We start from the raw sequence: 18,596 nt of genomic DNA on the forward strand, positions 1-18,596 counted from the left end.
ACCTGGCCGACCCAACTTTAAAGTCCAGTTGTCGGCAATTGACAGTGGATGGCTTTATGTTCTAGTAGAGTTTATCATTGTGTGGTAATCTCTGACGTCTAGAGTCACCCCACCCCCCTACCCTCCCTAACATTTTACTATCAGCCGCCGCTGGTTGGTTATCATGATGACTGAACGTGGGCAGGTGAAGAGACATCACTGGTGATTAAGGAACTTAACTGATTTATCAGGCAGCTACCCCTTGTTGCTCAAGATGCTGCTCTCCTCCTTCATTCTGTTTTAATCTCCTGGCATCTGAAGGAGTTCATCAAAATCCACTGGAGAAGAGACATGTTATGTCATTTCATTCTATTTCATTCAGTGTCTGTGTTAATTGAACCATTTATGAAGAGGGAAAAAAAAGAAAAGAAAAAAAGACCAGATAAAGCTGAAATTTAGAACTTACTGCTGTTTTAAAGAGATAAATCCACAATAACCACCAAATACAGTATTGGTATGTGTGCTTTTAATTAGATATTTACATTTGAGGTATAAATTGCCATCAATACAATGTTTTACAACATCAAACTAATGATCTGATTGTCTGTTTTGTGTGAAACAAAACAAAAATGCAACAAAAATATGAAAGTGTCAAAGTATGACATTGTCCCCAATGCCCTGTCGGTTATTATACCATTTTCGTCTCGCTCTTTGCCACGTAATGAACAGTTCATGGTAATAAATAAAAAGTCTTTGTATAAAAATGTACTATTCATATCAACATAAACTATAAATATGACCTCATTTTATAAACACAAATCTGGATAAAAGACATGAAAGTGAAACCTTCAAACCAAAATGAAACATAAGAGAGCAGTTTAACGTCCTCATGGGTGTATCTTAGCACATTAGCAGCACTTGGTCATTCTGAGCTCCACCTCTACAGCTAAAATGTTGCAGTTTATGAGTGCTGCATGTCATGTTGCATCCACAGGCAAAACGATCTTTGCCTTCAGCCCTCCCTGAGAATCTTTGATCTGTGAAAACTGTAAAAGAAACATTAAGAGGCTTTTTCTTAAGGCAGAACCTTGTTGATCAGTCCCAGCCAAAGTTTTGTCCACACATCTGGTAGAACCGTTGGTTAAAAGGTCTGTAGAAGTCCCTGAGTCTCTGCAGAACCTCGGCTGGGATCTGGGGATGAGGTCTACCTTTGGACTTCCCAAGGCAGCGAGGTCTGCTGCTCCCCTCCGGCTTCTTCAAGCAGGGAAAACCTTTAGTCTGGTTGAAGTAGAAGTGTTTGTCCGAAATGACCCTTTTCAGACCCAGGAAGTCCTGAACCCTTCCCATCTCCCCCGCGGGGTCGGACACGAGCCGCTCGCCGCTGACAAACAGAAAGTGAGACAGCGGGAAATACCGGAGCCAGTTCTCCAGATGCTTGGCGTAGAGGCCGATGCGCACGGCGCTCCAAGTGGTGTCGATCGGTCCCGCGGAGGAGTTCCTCAAGGCAAGGCTCTGGAAGGACGGGAGTCCCGGGTTCTTGGTGAGGGTCTGGGTGTAGTCAGACACAACCCGCGTCACGGGGTCCCTCACCACAACGATCAGCTTGGTTTGGCAGTTCATGGTGCAGACACGGCTGGGAGCCTCCTTGGTTACAAAGTAGCTTGGTGTCTTCTCCATAGTGATCTGTCCGTCCAGAGTGCGGGGCATCAGGTTCCTGGAGGGAAAGGAGAAATTTTCCAGTTAGGCATTTTGACCCAATCCATGCCGTCACAAGAATGTTTCATCAATAAACATAAAAGGCTCGGATCCCGACCACACACGGTTTTCTTTTGTTCTAGTGCCATGCAAAAGTAATTATACCTCTTCAACTGTTTTTTTTTTTTTTATTCTCACATTACATCCGCCAACTTTAATTTATTTTACTTAGGCAGAGTAGCACAAGGAAGTGCATAATTATGAAATTGAAGGTTTGTGACACATGATAAATGAGACACATAAAAAAAAATATATATATATAAGAAATGGATGGTATGCATATACATTAAGCAACCTCTAAGGTTCTACTTTGTAGAACCACATTTTGCTATAGTTACAGCTGAATTTCCCCCCTTATTGTTTTTGCTGAACAACTCAAACTAAGTTATGTGAACATCCCACAGATTCTTTATGTGTGAACTTTGACCATTCTAACACGTTAATGTGCTTTTCATTGCAGCTCTGCCTGAATGTTTAGAGTCGTCCTGCTGCTGGAAATTAAACCTTCACGCTAGTCTCACATCTTTGGAAGTCTCCAACAGGTTTTCTTCTATCGTGTATTTATCATCATCCATCATCACATCAACTCTGACCAGCTTCTCTGTCCCTGCTAAAACAAAGAGCAAGCGCGATGTTGCCGCCACCATGTTTCATCGTTTAGATGGTATGTTCATGACTTTAGTGTTGCGTCAAATGTTTTTTTATGTAAGTCAAAAAGTTCTTAAACTTAGAAATTTAGTCTAAAACAAGGCAAACAGCTTCTTAAATATATTTGTCACGTCCCCAAAACTGCAAGTAGGACTTATGGTTTTCTTCATGCAATACTTTGTTTTTGCCACTTTTTCACGAAGGCCAGAATTGGATCTGTGCAGCTCCTCTTGACTGCTATGGCTGCTTCTCTGATTAATGCTCTCCTTGTCAGGTCCATCAGTTCAGCAGGAAGACCATGTCTCTCTTTTTCTTTTCAGATCGCGGTTTGAACAGTGCTGCACTTCTGGATTTTTTTTTTCAGGGATATCATAGCAAAGTAAGCTTTTTAAAAAACCAACTGTCTCTTTTCCTTCCATTTATCAATGATGCATTATTTTGTATTGATTTCTCACATAAAATCATAAGTACATAAAAACAGAAACCCATTGATTTCCGTGGTTGTAACGTTAAAAAAAATGGAAAAAAAGAATTTGCATTTAACATCTAAAACCTAAAGGAGCAAACCTACAGTCACACTTGCCAACTTAATCACCCACTTTTTTTTTTTTTTTAGTAACCCTAACCCTTCTTTCATTAAATCGCCTGAAATCGTGCATGATTAAAGGTTCGGATCCAATATGGTGTTATTGTTTGCAGCCTCTCCGAGCCTCACTCTAAGGTCTGCAGAGCAGGGCCATCCACTCACTTTGGGTCTGATGAGTCTAAAACCACAAAACCTCGAGAACCACTTAACAGCAATTTCCTACAGATTTCCACCCCCTCTTCTTCCTGCAAGAGCAAAAGCGCCCACCCCGCTTCATCCTCGCCTCCCCTGCCGGTTCCTGCACGTATTTAAAGAGTCCAATATGTCTGCAGGAAGTGTGACCAGGGCTGCCCAGCTGCTGAGCTCAGCTAGTGTGTTAAACATGTGGCTGCAAGGGGGGAAAAAACACTGCGCACAATAGATCAATACAAACACCGTATGTGCTAAAGCGTGTGATACGTTCTCATTTGTGTAAAACAATCTGTGTCCGTAGAACAATAAACCGATTAAACTATTGGTTTTGTTTTCATGGGCACTTCACAAGCAACATAATGCGTGGTATCGCTTGCGCACATTGTTCTTCATTCTTCTTCTGTGGTTTGATTTCTTGTCCATCTATCAAACAGGCATTGTGGGCACCATTCAGGTTTCAGATGTGCTCGTGATTGACAAGACAACTGTACGAGCCAGACTTTGTGGCAGACTTGGATTTCAGGAGCACATCGGTTTGCCTGACAAATAGTCGACGAGCGATGATTAAAACGCGGGAGGAACTGTCTGTAGCCCGTTTTGGCCACATACATCTTATTGTGTTACTGGAAACGGAGAGCATTCATGTGGTTTCCCATAAAATAAACAAGTAACGGAGCATTTGGGCTTTATTTGTTTCACATTGGAAGCCTCAATTGAGTCCAAATGGCCGTAAGAAGAGGTAATTTAGGAATGCAGATCAGTTTTGAGGGGAATTTATTTTCCCACTGAGACTTTTCACCAGGAAAGACTGATTTGATAATTAGCGAAATGCAAACAAAAGTCTGCATTGAATTAATGTTGTAGCTTGTTTTCAGGAGTCTGCGTAAGAAAGATAACAAATTAAAGGAAAAATCCTTTTATTTATTTGAGCTTATGAAAGACGGAGAAATTGCTATTTTGCTTCAATACAGGGGGGACACCACTTAATGTTGTTATTTATGGTTTTTAATCCCTCATATAGGCAGTTGTCAGCAGTCCAAAGTATGAGCTGGGATCATTTAGTCAAGAGCAACATTAGTCAGGATGAATAATGAGTATATGAGTGTAAACCCATGAATGTGAAAAGCAAACATCTTGAAAGACAAGAAAAGAGGTGGATCAAGCAAATCCACAGACAAATATATGGTGGGAGAGTTTTAACAATGGGAGTGAATTCATTAGATTTCATCACTTCAAATATGGCATAAAATAAGCTTCTCAGTACTTTAGCTAAGACGTTTTGGGACCTGTCTGAACTAACACAGATACTTTTCTGAAACAGACTTTTTTTCAACCATGTCGGCACCCTTTCATCCGCAGGTAAACAGCATTTTAAGTGGTACTTAAGTGAGATTTTTTTTAAAGCTCTGTTTTATTGTATCGTTATGTAAGTGACAACAAGCCTCCTTTATGCACCATTGCTTTATCTTGTCAAAACAAGAATAAGGCTATTTTAGCCAATTTTTGAAGTTGACACCATGACACAAGTAGTACACATACATACATACATATATATATATATATATATATATATATATATATATATATATATATATATATATATTTATATATAACCTGTGGCTGAGACTAAGATTTAGATTTTCTGCAACAAAAACTGCAGGCTGGTTTGGTGTGAAACAAATAATTAATATGTGGAGAAACACCTCATTACTACTGCTATGTACAGTGGAAGATTTATTATGTGGGCCTGTTCCAGAGGCCCTGGGAAGTTCATGTCTTTTTTTAATAGATACTTTAAAAAAAAGATCAAATGACTTTAAATGAAAATCTTGTGGACTTTAATGATAAACGTATAAGAGGGCTTCTTCTTGTCCGTATAAAAATCAAAATATGTGGCAAAATGAACACAAAAATGGTCAACCAGACGCTAAATCAGCATTTTTCCACGGTCATTTCAGTAACTAGACATCCTGTTGAAAACCTGTGGCATGAACTAAAGAACGGAGAGCTTAAGAAAAGATTCAGGACTTTTGATGATCCACTGTAGGGAGATTTTGCCAAGATCTGTTTTTATGTTTGTGCCAACCTTGTGAAATGTGATAGACCAAGACTAATTTACTGAAGGAGGTTGTGCAAAGCATTACCAGCAGCACCACCACTAATCATGGAACTGGTGAATCTGTTCAAAACAGTTCTTTCTAGAGGTTGTATTTTTTTTCTCTCACTGAATAAATGCAATGACGCTTTTTACACATCTTCAATAAGGGTGCCAAGAACTTGGGCTTCACTGTATATTCACAGAAGCGCGCGTGTGTGTGTGTGTGTGTGTGTGAGAGAGAGAGAGGTCTTTATCTTCTGTAGTTCTAGTGTGAGCTTCATAACGTTTCGGGACAAACTTTACAGGGCAGTAATTCAGTTTAGAGTTTGTAATAAAAAAAACAACAATTGAAGTAGTTTTAAAGGGAAACACAAATAAAACCTTATGTGGATTTAAGAGGTAAATGCAGGTGAATGAATTCTTGTGGGACCCATTGCTGAAGGACCTTTAAGAAAGTTTTAAGTCTTTCGTGTTTACTTCAAGGTGAGCCATTTCATCCCGCTCCCATTAACAGATCCCCATAATAAAAGGCCATTAATTGATTACTATCCAATTGCGCGAGCTGCAAGCGGCCTATCCGCTGCCTCCTTACTCTCTGTTTATCTGAGTCTAATCAATATGTCTGTCTCTTTGACAGATTGGGCTCAACGCTTGTGTTTGCGTGCCTGAGTGTGGCGTTCACTCTGCACACACGGGGCCACATAGGTAGCAGTGTTTGCTGATAAGTGAATTAGCGCCTGTCCTTCTCTCCCTGCCCTCTGCTTTCGTCACATAGGGGGCTTAGATTTGTCCTTCACTCCTTCGGTTGAACGACACCTTGGATAATGACCATTAGTCGTCTTTCCGTACTCCTGCATAGTTAATGAGTTGTGGCTTTTACCCCGCTCCCTCCAAGTGCCTAACCCCTATTGATCAATCAGTCTCATTAACAGAGGATCAATGAGGAGCAATTTTCTGTCATAAATCTGTCTGCATGTGGCGACAAGAAGAACTGTAACTCTATCCAGGGTGATTAACCGAAAACACTAGACTGCATGTGCAATCCAAAACTCTTGTTTTACATATGAAACTCCGTTATGGGTTGTTTTTGTGCCTAAATGTGAGCTCGTGGGTACAAATATGTTTTTTATTTAGCCCGTCATAAAAAGCCTCGCTGACAAACCATATGAGTCTGGAACTCCCTGCTGTTAAAAGGATCTAACGCTTTTCCTCCCTAAAGTGCCACAGAGGCGATTGCACCGCTGATATGTTGGAGGCAGTCTGAATTACATGATTAAAAAAAAAAAAAAAAAAACCTCTGCTGCGAGGATATGGCCAACAGACTTCCTGCCCCTCGGAATAGTAAAGCGCTGCTGCTACGCCCCTGCAGCATCTTAACAAAAGGTTTAAAAAAAAAAAAACAGCAAGATCCTTAAAAATCTGTCATGTCCCTTTCTCATTTGCGAACAGGTCTGTAACTTGAGGGCTTATATTAAAGCCGTTTACTGGGCCATTTACACAAAGACGGTTTATTTATTTTTTTCTCCTGGGGGAGACATTTTTTTGCTGCGATAGGCGTCTTTTCATCCAAAGTATTGTTCTTAGCAGGGACCTAATTAACAAAGCTGGTGGAAAACCGAGGCCGTAAAACTATAAGAGAGCTCCAACAAACAATGTGTGGGAAAACACTTCCCAGCAGAGTTGTTGTGCTCAAAGTGTGACAGAGGAAGCCTTAAGGCTACAGACTGCACTGACAGGACGAGTGGGAACTTCCATTTCAAAATGAAATACTGCTTCTCAACACCTCTGACAAGGGAGCAAAGGTTTAATGATACTGGAAGTTAACGGAAGTGACAGCGAGGCTTTAAACAAAGGGAAATCTGGCGGTTTTGTCCCCTGCTGATGATTTTCAATCCATCCCGGTTCCAGTTAGTCACCCATTAGCTTATGTCAGCATTTTAATCCTGCATGATTTATAGACGGACGGAGAAACAGGCTGCCTGCTCCTGTTCAAATAAAAACTAAAAGCAAAAACTTTAAAGCAAAGAGTTCGCCCACTACTTTCTTTTACAGTGGCTTGCAAAAGTATTCATAGTTCTTGAATGTTTTCACCGTTTGTCACGTTCCGACCACTAACTTCCATGTCTTTTATAGGGATTTTATTCAATAGTCCGACACAAAGTTGCACACAATTGTGTAGTGGATACATGGGTTTCATCTATTTTTCCACAACTAAAAATCTGAGAAGCGTGGCGTGCATTTGTATTCAGCTCTCTTCACTTATCAGTTGACTTCAAGAGTCACCTAATTAGCAAAATAGTTCAAGTTCAGCAAAAAAAAAAAGAGCATAAATTAGTGTCTAGATGTACATAAAGTATTAATTACAGAGGGCTAAATACAAATGCTTTCCATACACTTCAGATTTAAATGTGTAAAAACACAAATGTTTAAAACAACGTATAATTTTCCTACCATTTCACAATTATGTGCTACTTTCGTTGGTTTATTATGTAAAATACCCAAACATGTGGTGAAGTTTGTGGTTGTAATGTGATAAAAAATGTAAACAAGTTAAAGGAGAATGAATACTTTGGCTCGATGCAGCATATAAAGCCTCATTGTGGCACTAAGTGAATGATTCAAGTCCATCTGGGAAGCTGACTGCAACTAAGAACATCGTCACTAGCTCATATTAGACGGATAGAGGATGCCTACCCTCATTATTAATAATGCAGTAATGGACTAAGTGAAAGGTTTTCTCGATTGGAGGTTAGCTAAAGTGCTGTAATTCCACAGAAACTACTTGAAGTAGACATCTATAAAAGAATGAAATAATTTATGTTGGTACTTTAGCCTCGTTGATGTCTACTTAGCAACTATGGGTGGCCATTATAATTAGGAGTTTTTAGAAAATAAAAAGTCTATGATACCTTCCAGGGAAGTCCAATACTGCCTGCAGTTGTTGCACTCAGAATATGTATCGACTGCAGTTTCTAGGAATGAACCCGGCAGCCTTACTTCAGATACTTATGTGAACGACTCCACAAAAGCTGAGATTCAACCATTTACATAATGGTTGGCAGCGGGTCGCGAGAAAAACAAATCATTTCTGCCTTAAGGCTGCTGAACTGAGTTTTAATCCACAAACTCAAAATGGTGGTGTAATGTCAAAAGTCTGAGAAATCTGCAAAGAGATACTGACTTTGTAGGGGTTGAAATAATGTAGCTACATACAGTACATCAATATAAAATGTACATTTTTTACCGTAACAGCACACAAGACAGTTTTAGGGGTTTAATAATCATCCAGGAAAGGTTGGACGTACACCATTTTGATCTAGAAACAAATACAATTGATTGCCAGAAAATGCAGATCTCCATAGTCCTCCAAGGTTTTGCTCTAATCATGAATTTTATTCTCTAGTATTGAATTAAGGAACATGAGGATGACTGTCCTGCAGTGCTCAGAAATGTACAACATACATTTACAGTACAACCTCTTCAGGTGGAGATGTAACTTTGGTGATCACAGAATATCTCCTTAAATGCCATCATTAAAACTAAACTTTGGTTACTTTCACGCTTTAGTTTCCTGTCTGGCCATTTTCCATTTTGTTTGTCATGCAAATAGTGAATGCTAGGATTGCCCAACAAAGAAACTTTGCAGCTACTGAGTCAACAGTAGTGATGAAACGTTTTTAGCATCATCTCTAAGACAATTTTTAGTTATTGTCCCAATTTAAAAGACAATAATAAACGTCACTTTTCTCAAAAAGATTTTGATGGAAACACAACAGGGGAGTATCCATGTGGATTTGTTTAGTTTTGCCCATCTTCACCTTGATTATCTCTGAAATGTAGGAGGATATGGCTGACTCAAGCTTGTAGTGTGCATAGTGATCCATATGCTTATATGCATATCCATATACTTAGAAAGTATTTAAAGCAGTGTTGCACACAATGGGAAAAATTGTGTTTTAGCAGGAGTATCATTATGCAAAAAGCAATATACTATCGACATGTTTAGCAGCACACAGCCCTTACACTGGGTTCAACAACTAAAACGCAACTTTCGGCAGATTTGGACATTGAATCTAGATTTATTATTATTATTATTATTATTATTATTATTATTATTATTATTATTATTATTATTATTATTATTATTATTATTATTGAATTTGAGTTGCTGGTGGTTCAGCCTTGTAGTTTGAGCCAGTTTGAGTCAGATGACTCCCAATCCCTGATAGATACCGGTGTGGATGGAAAAGCTGGGGCAAACGACGACAATGAAAAACATTGTCTTCAACTAAATCTTACTATTTTCTTACATTACTATTATCCTGTTTGAAATATTATCCCTGCATATTCACCTCCAAAATGAGTAAATACAGTAAATGCAATAGACAGAGCAATCCTGCCTGTAGCATTGTTTGTACTTGAAAATCATCCTAATTGAATAAAACAACTAGACCACACATAGGGGTTTTATAACTAAATATTTCTGTAACAGCCTGGTGCTCTTTTCAAAATGCTTCCATATGTTTTTTTTGCAGTTTTCTCACATACATCTCAAACCCACAGCTGTATAAAATACAGTTAGCATCACTGAAAGAGAAATTTGATTAAAAACATCCAAAGGATACAAGGGCGAGAAATAAAGGATGAACATAGTCCAATTAAATCAGATTTTGTGATATTATTGGAGGTGTGTGCACCTCAAAGCTTGTCTTTGAGAGGGCAGATTTTATCTCGATCAAACAAGTAGCGCAACTGACCATCGCATATTCGCCGACAGGTGATAAACCATATGCAAAGAGAGTTTGACTGATTTTACTAAATAGATTTTACCTATACCTATATTTTATCTTTCATTTCACGGATTGAAAATTGAAAAAGATAATAATGATTTGGTCACTGTATGCATGCCAAAAAATAAATCAGCAGCAGTTTTTACATAAAGTTAGAAATATTGATATGAGCAAAAGACACAACTAAGGTAAGGGCATGAAAGAGCAAACAAAAACTTCTAGCACAAATAAATACAATTTAAATGAAAAAAAAAAAGCTAGATGTCACCAAAATGCTAATTCATTTTCAAGTGAATACAGCAATGTTTTAGTGTTGCTTTTTTCTCTGTTTATTCTCAGATACAGTAATGCTGATTTTAAAAAGTTAGAAGAGAAGGGAACTCTTTTATATGTGGATGTCTTCTAACCATGCTGTCGTTGATTGTGTCACGAGAAAACATTGGCCTTAGTTTGTTTTTTGTTTTGTTTACTGGCTCACGCTACTCTGGAAATTGCAGTGCAACCGAGCATGACTAGCAAGCATCTGAGGCATCCGCTGGAACACAACCATCATTTCTTTCACTATTTTTCTCACAGACCTAAAACGACTCAGCTGAAACCTTTCCACAAATTTTTACAAGCACCCCAAAATGAACCACAATGTGTGCCTTAAATTGTTATAATTCTCCCCATATGGGGTTTGAGTGTGGGCTTTTCCCAAACCTTATAACACCACCTAAAACCCAACTACGGCCAAAACCCACCATCATTAAAACACATTACAGCTCTACACTGTGGAAGCCACTTCCTGGTCTGCTACGCCAATCAGGGGCACTGAGCCTCCATCACTAATGGCCTTAGGGCTTCATGTACAAGGAGGCATTGGGAAAATTGCCCCCACTTGGGAAAATGTGTCCCCATGAGCATTAAAGTCCACTTCTAAAACCTCAGCCGTCGAAAATCAAGACTCACAGGATAAGTATTTGAACATGACGTCTTTGAAGCTGAATGTAGAATTATTTTACAGTTTATTTTTATTTATATTTATGGTAGCAGTATGTATACTAACATACTTAAGTAATACACATCATATAGATTAGTTATACACAGCCTGATTTTGTCAATTCCTTATTTCCATTAATAGTGAAAATTTTCCACTTACAGCTGATGAAAACTCGACATTTAAGAATATAATATTACAGCAGACTAATAAAAAAATTAAATAAAATTTTATACAGACGTGTATGGAGGTAGAAGAGTCTCAATATTTACAAATACACATATGTAATTCACACACACATACACAAGATCCACCTTTGCACAGGATGATTCAAACAAGCACACAAGATTTACACATGCACAGGACAAGATTCACTAAAGTATTTCTGATCCACACACAAGTATATATTGATTTACTAACTGCCTCTGGTCTGTGCATGTGTGGATCTTGTTCTGTGCATGTATGAATCACACATGTGCTTTTGTAAATATTGAGACACTTCTAGCTCCATAAGTATAGCTTCAATGAAAAGTATGTTTAATAACTGCTTAAAGGTTATTTTTAAAAGATGAGGGGTTTTAGAAGGTGATTTATTCATGTATGTGTTTATGCGCACACTGTATATATTCAAAATCTTCATGAAATTGTATATATTAAAATAATCCCTTAAAGACATCCTCAGATGACCAGTTTTAATCATCCTTTTCACACCAATCTTATCCTTTATTTAAAGCTATTGTTTATTTAAGTTTGAACCTTTCTAGCACCCCTATATTTAAATGATTTCTATCATCTTTTAGCTGCAATCAAAGACTTGGAAGCTAGGACTGTGGATCACCAACAAAATAAGTTTCTATATTAAGGCTGATTTTAGTTTTGGTTTAAAAAAAAAAAGGTTTTCCAAATAACAAAACATATTTTCCAAAATGTCAAAAAAGGCGTTCTCCAGAAATGACCTTGACACCTTGATGGATTCCTCCTAGAATTAAAACACCTTGTTCTAATCAAGGAAAACAGCAGTTACAACAACAGCCATTGTCTCATGAAACACTGCGGATTCTGAGCTGTCTGCTGTGGCTGACAAATCCCATATGTAAGCTACACAACATCACAAAGTCTTTAAATCTTTGCCTCATTTGAAATGCATTGGTTGTGGGTTTTCTGTTCCAGTAAGGAGCCAAACGCACACATGCGCACAAGACAGTGACATGGAAAAAACAGACGTGAGAGACAAAGAAGATAAAAGCACAGAAAAACGTTTATGAATGAGGTCTCACACACTGTCCTGGCAGGGGACTGCAGCGTCTATGATGTGCCTTCACCAGTGCAGCTCACTTAGCCACTGACACCAAACGCTCCATACACAGCAGCTTACAAATGTCAGCCATCTGTTAAACTCCACTATAATTTGTGCTTCGTTTTCCATCCTGGACATGTCAAAGCAGAATTGCTGTGTATTAGTAATGAAAATCCACTCTACCTGTGTGTAGATGTTTAAAGCAGGTTTGCTTATAGAACAAACGTTGGACATCTAACAGAGCAATGTTCAATCCATCAGAATAAAAGGGAAAGAGTATGTCACAACTGCAAAAAGTCTTAGCCATCCGTTTAAACTGACTGGTAGGCCAGCATTAGGATTACTCATAGAGGCAGCCAAGAGATCTTCAGTAACTCTGGGGGAGCTGCAGAGATCTGCTGCTCAGGTATAAATTGTGCGCTCCATAAATCTGTTTTTTATGGACTGGATTTGCCAGAAGAAAGCCTCTGCTGAACGAAAACCATACGACTTTGTGTTGGCAGTTTGCTACATGCCATGTAGGTGACACAGCAAACCATGAAAACGGGGCAAGTTTGCAAGTCAGAAAAAAGATTTGCCAATTATTGTACTTAAGGACCAGACTATTTACTGTCAGAAATGCAATCCAATAGCAATGTATGCCTCTTCATGCATATATTGTTATATACATTGCATTCAAACTCTAATGATGAAATCCATGGAGGGAAACCTACAAGAGGCTCCAAAATGCTTCAGACTGAAGTAGAGGTTCACCCTGCAGCCATACCGGACCTGTGTGAAAGTGGCCCAGTTAAAGTCCAGACCTGAATCCAGCAGCTGAAAATCTGTTCAGAGACACTTTCCATTTGATCAAACTAAGTTTTAGCTATTTTGTTCAGAAGAAGCCTTTAAACCTAGAGAGACAAAACTCCAAAGGCGGGCTAAACACCAAGTGCATAAACCGAAAACAATGCATTTCCATTCCACAGTTATCCTTTGTAATCTTTATACCTTATCACACCAAATCTCAGAAAAATATATTGAAGTTTGAGGTTGTAACAGACAAAATATGGAAATATTTAAAAGGAGAAATCCTTTTTCAAGGCAGTTTATGTAAACAAGCAAAGATCAAACATGTCTGAAAGCCTCTAAAGGACTAGATTATAACACTTTCTGAGTATCCACAAGCCAAACAAAGTGTCCAATTGTTCCTTTGAGAGAGCCTTCATCAAAAGCGTATGTATCCAAATGGAAAAGTTACACGAATAAATCACAGATGTTGACCAATATTTTCTCCTTGTGAATTTCTGATCTCTTCCCATCAACCTAAGAGCTCAGCTCCAAATCTTTAAAAACAGTTTTGACCCGTTTTTAGACATTTTAACCGGTGAGTTCCAGCAATTTGGTTCTCACTGTAATCTTAGACCTGAACAAACACTTAACGTTGGTTTATTTGACGAAAACCGGTAAACACACAATCACCCTGCAGACAACTGCAAACACGTCTGACCAATATCTGGCATGCACTGGCAACTAAAGAGTCGTGTTTAGACGACGTTTTACGGCCTCAGTATTTCAGAAATATGCAAAGTGAATGCACAGTTCCATTAGGTATGAATTATTTCAGTAAACAAGGTGTCTTTAAGTTTCTCCTCCTTCTGTGGGACACCGAGTAAGATTTTCTTTAATTCTAATGCACATCTTACAGATTTAGTTTGACACAGTTTAAAAAAAATCAAACAACAGAGATGTTTGTCAACAGTATTTTGTTTAATTTGTACTGTTTTGCAGATTTCACTGTGTGGCGAATCCATTTTACAGCTCCTGCTGGTGTCGCAGCAAAATTAGTGGACCAACAAAACAGCATGTTTAAAGGGTTTTAAAGAACCAGTCGGGCTAATTGAAACGCACAAAAAACACATATAAAATGCACCCTGGAAGCCCCAGATCTGCCACAGGTATTCCCACATAAGAACTTTGTCTGGGAGGAATACGGCGAAGCGAGCTGGGGATAGAAAGCAGAGCATCAGCCGGTGGTGAGGGCGCGGAATAAAATATGCAAAAAGAACGCGTGAAAGCTTGGATGCAAATGTGCTAATGAGAAACAGGAGAAGAACTACGTGTAAATGAGTAGGGTAATGGGTCGAAAATAGCTCGAATTCGTATGGTGAGTAAAGAGCAAGAAGGAGGGGAAGAAAATGTTCAGCATGTTAAAATTATCAGCGGTGAAACTGCTTCCATGTGGCCAACTGTTCCCCGCTAGAGCAGACCGAAGAGGTTAAGAAGAATGGCAAGACAGGGTGGAATTACATCTGAGAAGTCTCTGAAGTCTGTGTTTATCAGTGCTCCTCATCCTGTTATGACCTCCGTCTCTCCTCGTGGCACCTCTCCAGCTCAGAGGTCTCAAAATACTATTGTCCCGTCAGCCCCGATGAGAGCTCAGCTGGGACCAGGTTCAGAAGCTTGCAGAACATCTGGAGATGATCAAGAACAGCTTCGTCCTGAGCTAGAACCCTCTTTAGAACTGAGAAATTATAGTTATGGTCCAACAGGTCGACCTGTAATCAGCTGCTGCTGCTGCAACAGAAGCTAATTAGGAAATCAAAAAATGGCGCGGCGTCATCAAAATCGTCACATCTAGACGAGCTTACAGCCACGCTGGGTCTTCTTTCTTCGACAAGCAGACTGATCACCGCTGGCTCTCTTTGCAGAGCACAACCGGAGCAAACACAGGCTGACAGGTGGAAGCGTGGGTTGTAAATGGTTTATAAATGGGCGTCAAGATGATGAACAGCTCCTTTGGGACCTCGGGGGCCCTTTGATCTACAGTGCAGCACAGGGCGAGGGTACCGTGTGAAGCTGATCCGAGCACATCGGTCGTTCTGTGTCCTGGCTCGTTTATTGACGGTATACGTCGGCACATCTGCACAGGGGGCTCAACTTCAGCAGGGACGGTTTATGCTTTATAGGTTTGGAATGTGTTCATTTTGAAGCCTTGGCTTGTTGCTGCAACATTTGCGTCTTCTGGATCATCGTGATGCATAAATGCTCCTGTCTATCATACAGCGCTGAGGTTCAGGAAAAGGCCCAAAATCAGTTTTCCATCATTTAAGATTGCACTCTGAGATCTGCTTACTCCTTATGCAAATTCAAACACCTGCACATTCTTCTTTTACATACATTTTCAGAACTTTTTCCAAGATTTTGTTCCTTTTATAACTGAATTCCTGCACATTTTTAATGCATTCTACCGCCAACAGGTGAAATCCCCTCCCAAACCATCTGGATCTTAAAGCTACTTGTTCTGATAATAAGCCAAACTCACTTTAGATATAGCTGCCACCTATAGGATAGAATGTTATTATAAGTTTGTTTTACTATTTTGTTGTGAATAATTAATTGATCAAGACAAGTTTTCAAATATTCCTGATGTCTCTGGTGACATCACATGAGAACTAATGCTACTGATCAGATTTCTTTTGAGTATTCTCATATTTACTTTGCTCGCATTTTGTACTTTTTAGACATTTTCATGAACACTGCATGCATTTCAGAGACAGCACAGTAAGATTTCTGGAAGTGGGTTGTGAAAAGGACCAGGGCAGACATGAGGAGTCAGGTTTCATCCTAAGGATTTCAGGTTGTTATATAACCCTCATTGTCTGCTCGTTGTGTTTCATTAGGATGATTTTCCAGGCCTGTTACTTCTGTTGAACATGGCCCAAAAACTTTTATTGAGCCCAGCCCTGTGAGTTAGGCCAACAATATATGCACTTGTAGTACGGTCTCTGCCACCATATATCGCTATTGTTGCAGGCAATATCAGAAGGAAGCACGAGAAAAATAAAATTCTATCAGAGAGAGAGGAACTGTGAGTCCAGACTGGCTGCACTGCCACACTGGCTAATTAAATTATTCAAAGTGATACAAGCAAAATACACCATTTAATGACTCAGTGAATGGTCCGTGTATGCAGAAAATTATCAGATGGTTAAAATTCACACACAGATTTGTAAAAATAAATTTTCTGAAGATGAACCATGTCAATGTTCGGCTCAGCTTCGTCAGTTACAGCAGATCCATAATGGCTTGGGGGTCTTCGAAGTCAAACTACGGCTCACCTACGTATGATTGAAGTCCTTTCACCTCAACTGCAACCCAATTGGTTCTGAATCAACGTGAAGTCTGTCAAAAGTCACTCGTCTGCAACAATAATCTGCTCTCCTGCCTCCTGTGATGTCATGGACCCACATACACCTACAGGAGGATTAGCTGTTATTGTCTCCATTTTGCTTTTGTAAAAGTTCAGAAAATCTAACACTGATCTACATCTTTAAACAGTTGGTTCTCAAGAAATGAATATAAACTAATTTTAGACGTCTTAGATTAAGAAATGTCTGGTTTGCTTGTTGCTTAATCACTGACTGTTCGCATAGATTTCCATATTTAATTAGTTTTCAGTTTCATGAACTCTTTCAATGAATCGTAACGAGAGGTGAGCAGTAAGTGCTTGGGTTTACTCCATGACATTAACTTGTGTGAAGTTTTTTTCTAAAAGCATGTGCTTTTAAGAACAGTTTTACTGCACCACACGGTTGACTTCTCCCTGACTTTTCATTTTTTAGATAACGCTGCTTTGACTTAAATACAATCTGTAGATCCAAGTGAGAGTTCTTGTATTAAAACAAGATTAATGTCTACCTGCTGAGCCTTATTTTCCACTTTAAGGGCAAATAAACACACATTATATGGTATATTCTTGGACTGGGAGAATATATACAGTATGTAACCTAAAGTATAGAAAAACATAACGCTGTGGACAAGTATGTTCCTTGTGCCTCAGTTTCAATTTTTTTTTAAGATGGTTTTTAATATGTGTAGTTATTTTTCTAAAAAGTATATAAGAAATTACCTATAATGGTCTAGTTTTGTCTTTCTGATAACATTGTTTCCAATAAATAAAAAAATATATATTTTTGGAAACGATATAATTAAAATACTAATCGAATCAAACATTCATAGACTTTTCACCAAATACAGCTTTTCTGTTATATTTTGAATGACTATCTATTAGAGCTGACACAAGAGATTTTGTAGCTGACATGTCTTTTTATCTTGCTTTGACAACTGCATCATTGAATAGTTTAAAGCTATTTCAACAGCTATTTTCAACAATATAATAAAATAACCCCCCACCCTCCCTGCTTTTATTATCCTTTTAAAACTTAGTGGTAGAGCAACAACTTGTTTGATTCTGTAAGCAGTCATACCTGTACCACTCCAGCCCTCTGTCATAAAACCTGTCGAAGAAATGAGGCTCTGCGCCAAACGCCCTGACGTCCGGATGGATGCGCAGAAACTCCAGCAGGGCGCGGGTTCCTCCTTTCTTCACGCCGATTATAATCGCATTTGGAAGCCTTTTAGTCCCGTAGGTGTTGGAAACGGGTATGCTGTTTGTCTCCTTCTCGCTTCCCTGCTCGTACTGCTGCAGCTCCTCCACCGCGTCCACCACCTGCGGCACGTCCGGAGAGGCTGTACGGTTCTGGAGCTGCGCGCCGGATCGGAGAGGAGGAGGCGGCCGCAGGTCCAACTGCACCTGGTTGTCATAGTCCCCATCTGCAGCAGCTTGGCTATATAAAGTCCTCGGAGCCGAATCGCAAAATCCGGTGAGACAGTAGAAGAAATAGGTGAATATCAGGACCATGGTGAAGAACACGGAGACTTTGGAGAGCACCTTTCCAAAGTTAAACCTGACTCTGTTGCCGCCACATCCCATGAGTTGATCTCCTGCTGGACCCCAAAGGACCGAAACCTTGACAACATGCTTCTTCCTCCTACATGGATCGGAATAAGATCTGTGTGAGACAGAACCTGTTGCGCAAATAAACGAGACTTCCCTCAGTGATCCACAGCGGTGGCAGCGATGATTTGTCAAAAAGGAAATTATCAGTGTTGGTCAAGTAAAAATGAAAAATGAAACGTCCACACAAAACCACTTTTAATTGGAAAGCATGTTTGTCTGGAAATGGAGTTGTTTTTTTATGTTGAGACCTTCCAGCCTCTGGTGCGCTCTGAGGGGTTCTCTCCTTCTCCACTGCGCTCTTCATTCGCTCCTCAGTCGACACGCCCTGCAAGTCTCCACCCCACAGATGGCAGATGACAGCTTACTGGGCCAAGAAGTTACACATTTGAAAAGGTGATGCATATCAACAAAGGATTTTTCGGTTGTTTTTGCACACCACGCCAAACTTTAGAGTTTTTCTTTCACACTACAATCTATCAGGCAGCATAAC

General features: G+C 39.4%; 1 protein-coding gene across 1 annotated transcript; it reads right to left on the reverse strand.

Moving 5' to 3' along the window:
- Positions 1 to 483: 483 nt before the first annotated feature.
- LOC105932999 (heparan sulfate glucosamine 3-O-sulfotransferase 6) lies at positions 484 to 18,371 on the reverse strand. Its single transcript, XM_012872356.3, has 2 exons — positions 17,574 to 18,371; positions 484 to 1,693 (listed from the first exon to the last, which is right to left on the reverse strand). The coding sequence occupies exons 1-2, from the start codon at positions 18,077 to 18,079 to the stop codon at positions 1,075 to 1,077; spliced, it is 1,125 nt and encodes a 374-aa protein (XP_012727810.2). The 5' UTR covers positions 18,080 to 18,371; the 3' UTR covers positions 484 to 1,074.
- Positions 18,372 to 18,596: the final 225 nt, after the last annotated feature.

This window comes from Fundulus heteroclitus, chromosome 16 (genome assembly GCF_011125445.2).
Source record: "Fundulus heteroclitus isolate FHET01 chromosome 16, MU-UCD_Fhet_4.1, whole genome shotgun sequence".
NCBI classification, from domain to species: Eukaryota; Metazoa; Chordata; class Actinopteri; order Cyprinodontiformes; family Fundulidae; genus Fundulus; species Fundulus heteroclitus.